The sequence below is a fragment of the Asterias amurensis genome, chromosome 1, assembly GCF_032118995.1.
Source record: "Asterias amurensis chromosome 1, ASM3211899v1".
NCBI lineage: Eukaryota > Metazoa > Echinodermata > Asteroidea > Forcipulatida > Asteriidae > Asterias > Asterias amurensis.
Genome location: NC_092648.1, coordinates 30,630,216 through 30,639,176, shown reverse-complemented (window position 1 = coordinate 30,639,176; position 8,961 = coordinate 30,630,216). Strand labels below are relative to the sequence as shown.

At 37.6% G+C, this 8,961-nt stretch overlaps 1 protein-coding gene across 2 annotated transcripts in view; it reads right to left on the bottom strand.

Moving 5' to 3' along the window:
* Positions 1 to 3,347: 3,347 nt before the first annotated feature.
* LOC139940893 (spastin-like) overlaps positions 3,348 to 8,961 on the bottom strand; it is a 48,449-nt gene continuing 42,835 nt past the window's right edge. For both annotated transcript variants that reach the window (XM_071937280.1, XM_071937284.1), the window contains 3 exons: positions 5,809 to 5,959; positions 4,498 to 4,538; positions 3,348 to 3,948 (listed from right to left, as the gene is read on the bottom strand). In XM_071937280.1, the coding sequence (XP_071793381.1) occupies positions 3,823 to 3,948; positions 4,498 to 4,538; positions 5,809 to 5,959 (318 nt within the window). In that variant the 3' untranslated portion in view covers positions 3,348 to 3,822. The remainder of the gene's footprint in view (positions 3,949 to 4,497; positions 4,539 to 5,808; positions 5,960 to 8,961) is intronic.

Here is an 8,961-nt window from a genome sequence, read left to right as displayed (position 1 = left end):
GGTTCCATAGAGTTATTAACGGAAAGTTTCAAACAACATTTTTCCGTGGAGAGTTTTGGCTGCATTTTTCCCTATAGATCTGCGAGTAATACTTGTAATATCGGCTCTGTGGTGTTCCCTTCATTTGTTTCCATTTATTCCTTAGCTTGACTTGCATAACTGGTGTCACAAACCACCAATACATTTTGATGTTCTGTTTTAGGTGATCACCTCATAAAAAAAACAGTACACTAGGTTAATGTACATACCATAGGTAGCTTTGCCACAGTTCACCATAAGGCTAAACTTGTAGACAAGCCGTTTCTGTCGCGGTTAGTAAAACGACTCTCTCACAACTATTTCACAAGACTATTGCTCTCTGGACCAAAGTAGTCTAGCACGTACAAGTAGTCTCACTAGTTGCAAGAGAGCCGTTTTGCCACAACATAAACTTAACAATTTTTCCACAAGTCTACCATAAGGCCGTACATCCATGTATCTGCCCAATTCGAATACATGGAACTATGTTCATTGTTTGGTGTGTATTTTCATTTTTATCAAGTGCGCACAACACATTATCCACAACTCGTGACAGAGAGTCCATTTTACAAGTACATTGTGTATAAGGCTTGAAATCTTGAGTGATGTATAGATCAAACATTGCTTATAAAAGAAACGTATTTAAAAGAAGAAATGTAGGTCCAGTCTACACATGGCTGTATAAGAAATTAGCAAATGCTCTCACCAACATGGCTGCATGTAGCTGATGAAGTCACATTTACAAGGGCTTTACATCGATACTGCCTCTTGTTAAAGCCATTGGACACTTTCGGTAAACAGTGTCCAAGTCCCACACTTCGTGTATCACAACTTATATATATAAAATAACAAACCTGTGAAAATTTAGGCTCAATCGGTCATCGGAGTCGGGAGAAAATAACAGGAAAACCCACCCTTGGTTTCCGCACGTTTCGCCGTGTCATGACATGTGTTTAAAATAAATCCATAATTCTCGCTATCGAGAATAGATATTGTTTTAATGTTTTCTCAAAAAGTAAAGCATTTCATGGAATAATACTTCAAGAGAAGTCTTTCATAATTACCTTCTGTAAACCCTGTTAGTTATTTGTAAATCTGTGAACTTTTATTTTTTTTTTCTGTTCCGAAAAGGTATAATGGCTTTAACAAAGGGTTAAAGACTGGAAGGCATTTTGGTCAGCTTACATTTTAATTCCTGAGGTAGCTACGTTCAAGTAGCCATATATCTTGACACTGCAGGGAATGGGCTTTCGACAAAGGACAATATTTGAAAAGTAGATTAGAGGATTATGTGTACGATAAACGTTACAATAAGTCAAAGAAAATTTCATCCCAATCCCTACGGCCCAATTATTCCATTCAGTGCATAATACAGGAAGGAGACAAAATTGGTTGACCTAAACTAGTTACCAAAAGACAGCTTTAAAGGAACAATGAGGACTGAATTTTTTCTCAGAATCGTTCATAGCTTGTTTCAAAACCACTAATTCAAATTCCACCTGCCACAAATAGGGAAACTCAAAATTATTCAGACCATTGTTGCATATTCAGTTTGAGGATATCATTTCCTTCAATACAATGGACAGGATAAGCCAGCGTTCCCTACTGGTATGACTCACTTAAAGCCACACCCAGGTCAAGAAGAGAAAAGAAAAAAAACAACTGATTTACAGATTCGGGAAATTAGATCAACTGATGAGAGGGCCTTAGACTGTTTAACTTTCTCCATGTGTTCATGTTGGGCAAATTTCTTTGATAATGAAGTACAGTGTTTGTTATTTTGAATTATGAAAGAAGTTAAGCATAAATCTTATTCCAGCTAATTGTATCAGTCTGCCTTGAAACCACTTTGATCCGAGGCCTGGGCCCAATGTTATAGCTATGTTTAACCCCAAAATATTGCTTAACAGTTTGCTGCTAAGCAACAATGATCAGGATACCAGTTACAGGTGGTGTATTTGACCTGGTGTTTTAGCTGGTAATCTTATTCATATAAGCTTAATTGTTTTGTGCTTGGCTACGTTTTATTATTTTAAGAACTTGCACACTAAGCACAGACTACAAGCCAACCACATATGCCACTACTTAAATCTTCCCAAATGGATATCAAAATCCTCAAGAAACTTTGTGATTATCTTTCATTGACACGGCTCAGAAAAAAAAATCCATCTACCTGTCTCACTTTACCTTCTTTAAATGGAAGACACATTGTCCCTGAAAGATTTTTCTAAGGCCAACAGGGAACTTGGACAATTGTCCGAGTCTCTTTAACATTATGATAGAAAGTTTGGGACTTCATGGAAGGTCAGTTAGAAATGAATAACAAAATGCAAAATCAAATTATCAGATTACAGCTACAACATTAAACAGAGCTACAATTAATCAGTAAAACACTCAAAATTTGTAAGGCATTACCAAATTTACCGCTACAAAGGTTGAATTTAAAATGAAACAAAATTGCTCTGCATTAAACAACCAAATTTTACCATACAGGGAGGGCCTATAAAAGTTGTAAAGTGAAAATACAAAGGATAGTAAATTGCAAAAAGTGTAATCAAAGATTTTTCTTAGCGAGGTAGATAATCTGCAATGTGATCTTTACAGGCATTTGTGGTTCGTAATTATTCCACACAAGAAAAGAAAATGGAACATTGTCGGTCTATCTTATATTTTAAAAATCTTTTGAGTTGTTTGTTTTTCAGACAGCAAAGTCGGCTTAACATCCACCACCAATTATTATTTTATAATTTTGTACAATTGACATTATGTACATCCTCAATAGTTTGCTTTCATATTATATAATTCCACTGTAGCACACTGCCTTTTGCTTTTTGGCGAAATTGGTAATGTTTTATTAAAGTTATTCAAAGATATTCACAGTATGACACTACCAACATAGGGCTAGATAGCTCAGTTGATAGAACACCAGCATGTTAACCCGGAGGTCCCATGTTCAAACCCCATTTAGTCAATTCTTCTTTGTCGCCCCACAAAAAATGTTTTACTATACGTCATTCTTGAGCTACAAATGCTTTTGACAGTTTAAATTTTTGAACTCATTCATATGTAGCTTTCCAAATCTTCACTTGCTGATTATGTAGGATTTGAAACTTTGCATGGTGGAAATACGATATAGAAAGGTTTGCGATAACACCATGTAATGACTATCTCTAATGAGTTGGGGTGGTTCTGAAAAGAACCGTTGGTTTCAACTCAACGTTTCGATCAGTATGCTCTGATTGTCTTCTGGAGAAAAAAAAGCTGACGATCAGAGCATACTGATCCAGAAGGCGATCAGAGCATACTGATCGAAACGTCGAGTTGAAACCAATGGTTCTTTTCAGAACCACCCCCAACTCATTTGGAGATAGTCATTACATGGTGTTACCGCAAACCTTTCTATATTGCTGATTATGTTTCTTCTCTATTTTTTTTAAAACTCATGCATATCAGCTTTTACTCTTTTTAACCTTTTACAATCCTGTCAAAGTGGTTCTGAGATGTGATATAACTGAACGCTAAGATAACGCAGAGCTGCTGCAAGTCTATTAGACCCAAGCATTTTCGCCGGGCTTATAGACAGTAGACCAGCAAATAGTAATTTTGTGAGTTTATCAACCAAATGACCTCTTTAACGACCCTCGAGGTTATCGTGGGTAAGTCTGCGGAACACATACTAAGATGAGTTGTAATAGAGGGTGACAACCACCAGGCACACACGGGGGTCCATAAGAACTATCTTTCAACACTGACAGGGTATCTGAGGCTCCAAGGATAACAAGGTTGATGTGTTCACTGACAGTGTCAAACGGAGCCAACGTCTCCGTACATGGCGTTCCAACGGATGTAGGTGTCGAGTAAGTGAGGTTGAACGCTGCAGCGAATCCGCTTAATTGATTCCTGGAAGTCGGCTAATTTGATATCCCGTACCTGGGTTGTTTACAAACAGAGAGTTGCAAGAAAGGAAAGAAGACAAAATTGCCATGAAACAAGTTTTTAAAAGAAGTGTCTGAAACTTTAGGAAATGAAAACTTCAAATGAAACTTTAATCCTCTCACCATTCACATTAAGTTATAATCTAAGATTAGGTGTTGCTTTACTGTGAAGATTCATTCCCGCATGACATCTTATTGCAGGCTAGTAGGCCTATAGTGCATCTATCATCGGCAACCACAGTGAATGATATTGCATGGTAAAACAGGAGGAGCGTTGACTGCAGGTGCACTGTGCAGATGCATTTGTCACATTATGTCATATTACAGGCTGGTGTAGTTTATCTATCATCCAAAACCACAGTGAATATTGAATGGTCAGACAGTAGGAGGGTTGACTGTGTTCTGTGCAGATGTATTCACCACAGTCCCATAATAATGATTGGTCAGAAAGAAGGAGGCTTTTAATTTGATTTGATTTTAAGAAGATAAACTAATTCAAAGATAGGCATCCCACAGGAAATCATTTACAGAGTGTTGTTCCTACCTCAGCAGCCGCAGCAGATTTCACCAGAAGAGGGCCAAGCTCTGTAATGTCAAACAATAAAAACATTGAGACCAATTAAAGAACTAACTCCGCGGTAGTACAGTTAATCAAGATCCTATAAGCTAAAGTAGTAGTCCCAGCCTATTTTCTATACCATCCGCCCTGGTAATGTTTAAAAAAGCAGGACAGTTCTTTTCAGAACTGAGAAGACTCTCGAACCCCAAAACATCTACTCTGCAGTAGTGGAAAAAAGCAAGACAGTTCTCTATTAAGAACAAACTCTACCTGGCAAGTAGATACACACATGGTGGTACAATGAAAACATTAACACTGAAGGTAACAACAATACAACCGTAAAGTTAAATTTCTCATTAAAACAAAAATCCCCTTTTAGCTTGTACATTAATTTCCTGAGCAAATATTTACAGGGAACAAGAACGGTTCCCAGTCACAACCAGTACACACTGCATGGCCTTTTTGCTGGTAGCCTGTTTTGTACACGGCAATACTTTTCTGCAATGAGCTACTTTGTGTACTCGGATCTAAGAAACTCCCGATGGAATTTACAATTCAAAGCAGCACTTGTTTTCTGTTCCCACTGAACGCATTGGCATCCATCCAGCTAAGTATTGGGTTGGAGCAGAACGTGCAGTAAGTTGTTTACGGCAAAAAAGGCAGTTCAACAGGAACAATCTATTTTGAGGTGCTTTGGGACCAAATTTACAGGGTAGCTGAATATCTTCTGAAACCTGTTGTTCACTGCCCTATAAGTTGTTACACAATGAACAAAGCAGTTCTTGTTTTGAGAAAAAGTTATTTTAAATTTGTGGGGGGGGGGTACTGTTGTGCTTTAGGGGGCATGGCTCTTAGGTATTGTTGCTGTAGTATGTTACAGGGATCTGTGTTTTACTGTATAACATTAGAATTCACATAACATGAACATCGTATCAATGTTCCTAAACAAAATGTCCTTGGAGGGAGCTGAATAACAAATCTGCCTTCATTGGGTGTAGGGGATGGGGCTTGGGTGCTCATACAAAATGAGCTGTTGCCATCCATACTTTCAATGCCCAAAATAACCTTTTGGTAACAATTTACTATTTCCTGTTTTTTATTTCTCCAATGAATATTTAACAATGTAAACCAGTGGTTCCTTGGATTTAGGGTTCAAGCCCATAAAGGTCCCTCCCTCCCCCCCCCAGGGTATGTGACAGAATGTTCTCCCTCGGTTCTTCCACAAGCCAACTATGTAATCAACGAATAAATGAAGTATTAGTTTGACCTCCTTCAACGATCCTTGAGTAATCTTACCCCTGATTGGTCCAAGTGCAGCATCCTTAGCTAAGGCTGTCAGATCACTCCCTGAGTAGCCCTCGGTGATCTGAGAAAGCTGGGCCAGTTCTTCATCTTTCAGTGGAGTGTGGTGTTTGGAAAGAAGACGGGTCAATAGAACCTTCCTCGTCTGGTGAAACAAATATAAAATTTAAAAGAAAATGAAATACACAATGTAGAGTATGCAATCATCAAAATAAAACTTGCATGGCAGGCAAATTGTAAAGAAATGCCTTTAGCGTACAATATTAAGCATACAAGTCTTCCTTAGCAAAGTCAACAGCATCACTTCCGTTAAACCGAAACATGCCCAAAACAAAATTGTACAACAAAATTCATTTGTGATACTCGATGGTGAAACCAGACAATTCTTGCCAAAACTCAAAGTTGATGAGAATAAGAGTTTCAAATAACACCTAGATTAATGTAAGTATTTCTCAAAATAAAATGTTTTAAGACAATGTTTCAGCTGTCTTCTGTTTTTAACTTCATTTCACTATTTCTAAGAAGTGCTTGATTATTTTGGCAAAGGACACCATGTTGTCATCCTAAATCTGGTAGCCAAGCAAAGAAAAGAATTCAGTAATGCAATGAACAAACTCATTTCCACTCAAGTACGCAACAGTATATTACCGAAGAACTATATAAAACTGTTGTTAAACACTTAAAGTCAAAACTAAACACCTGTAAATGTTTATAAAAGGATCTGGAAACAACTCTTTAGTCAAAATTAATTTAAAAAGGGTTCCAAAAGGCAATTCATTTCCAATCGCTCAATAAAACCCTAATGTTTTTGGAGCTTTTGTTTACAGGGAGTTTGGGGTGAAACTGAGGACTAAGAGGAAATGCTTAATTTCTACCAGCCTGTCGTCTTTCCACACAAGTTACAAGTACATATGGCTTTAGAGACTGCCGGATGATTTCCTTGTATAAGGGTGTCCAGAAGACGGAAAGCTTGACAAACAGCTGAAGGGGTCAGGATCATTATAATGGGAAGGGTGTCACTGCCATCATGTGAACAGGATACAATCACCGGTAAGCCTGGTGTTTTGAGACCCTTGAGAGGCTGGGTTCAACATTGGGGTATCGAGGTTGTTTTCATCAACATGAAGTAAACACACGATGTTGGTATCCTTGTTTCAGTCATAAATTTCAATAAACATTTTACTATACTTTACTTTTGTTTGTAGTGTTGTTAATGGTGTGTTTTGTATTTGTCTATTTCATAACACATGCAACAGTGCAAGCCCCATTAACAGGATGAATAATGAACTGCGAAGAAATGTAAGGAAAACCCCAAATAGGGAAAAAGGCAGCGACTAAAAACTGAATCCAAATGCGGCTCCGGTCTGAGGCGTGATTTAATCCATGGTCCAGAGAGGCGACTACCGGAGAAAGAAACCACTGAGCAAACCTTATCCCCCTCATTTCCTATTTTCATCAACATAAAGACATTCATCTGCAAGCCTTGCCTTGAATTGAAATGGTTTATTAAAATATAATCTTTCTCACAGCCAGTCGGCTGATTTACATGATTAGAGAGAAGAGAGCAGCCATGGTGCTTCCCACTAACCCCACCCCCTTTGTGAGCCCAATTATGATGCCAGCACCAATAACTGCATGTTATCATTCAATCACCTTTTTTTTTCAATATAAAATCTTTATTATGCCTCTCAATCACATTTCAGAAAACCTCTTCAGGGTTACCATGGATATTCAAGAATTCATTAAATGCACAGAAACCGAGGCGGAAGCTTTTGTTATGAAACCAGACTATCATAACACGGTTACTGGGGATGCCATGGAGTCACATGGTTACTGGGGATGCCAAGAAGTCTGGGTGTCTACTTGAAGATTCCAGCGAGACTGATCTTGTCAAACACTTCATAGAAGATGAGACAATCATGTCGCCCATCTCCACAATAATCTTGCCATCAGCAATTACCCCTTTATCATACGGCGGCCATCTTGTTTGCAACATGCTCCAATGCAAATCAACAACACTGAAAACGAGGAACACAGTCTGGACCCTTTTTATAGAATACAAATTCTAACTATTACTGCCAGTGGGTATAAACACAGGGAATCTGATAACGGTAGCATGATTAAGTTTTTCCATCAAACCATAAATATGGACGACACTGCTTTTGAGTTTACAAATCCGGCCCCCAGGTTGGTTCCAGGTGTGAATTCTTTCAACATTGATGACATCATAAAAAAAAAATTGCGTTTTCGTTCACATTAAAAAGGAAGTATACATGTACCTTTGGTATTTGGAACTGTTTGGTTGTTTTAATCCTATCAATAAAAACTAACCTGTGAATATTTCACAAGGTGGTCACGTTTTTGAGATAACGCTTTAAAAACGGAGCGATTTTGTCCACTTAGGAAGAATAATCTGTAATTGGAATACACAATCTGAGAGACATTACTGTCAGTGACGCTTCTCAGATTCAAATTTTTTGGGGGGTTGAAAAACTTATATATTTGTCCATTATAACCACATTACTCCAAACTGAAACGATTCTCAAAATATTTTATTTTATTGAAAGCTGCTGTACTTCTAAGTGAGGTGGAATTTTTGCCATTAAATTTAAAAGTGAATTCAAAATGTCTGACTTCCCTTTAAATATGTGGAACAGCATCTTTATTTGATTTATTAAGTATGTGGAACAGGCTCTTTCAGTCTGATTTGATTTCAGTCAGTTGTGCTTAATGTCTTGCCATACTTTCTGTTATCTGACCTGATTTCCATTGCTCACAGACTGAGACTTGATGGAAAATGCAATATTCTATGAGATTCTCCTGTCATGAATGATTCGGTCGTTGAAGCAGAGTTCGATTTTCCTGTAAACAAATTTATTCCTGATGGTTGAAGACAAATATTTGGGGCACATATACATGTTTTGGTGTTTATTTAAACAAACAAAAACACCAAAAGGTATTAATGCAAAAACCTATGATTTTTAACTGTTTTATTCTTATGTGCCAATGGAAACGGTTTTTCTGTATAATTATGATGTGGACAATAATAAAACACTAAAAAAATAGTGAATGGTCGGAATTCTCGACCCTAGCAGTCTTTCTTAAAGAGTGACAAGCAAATCAGCATTTACTTAATTTTTTGTTTGT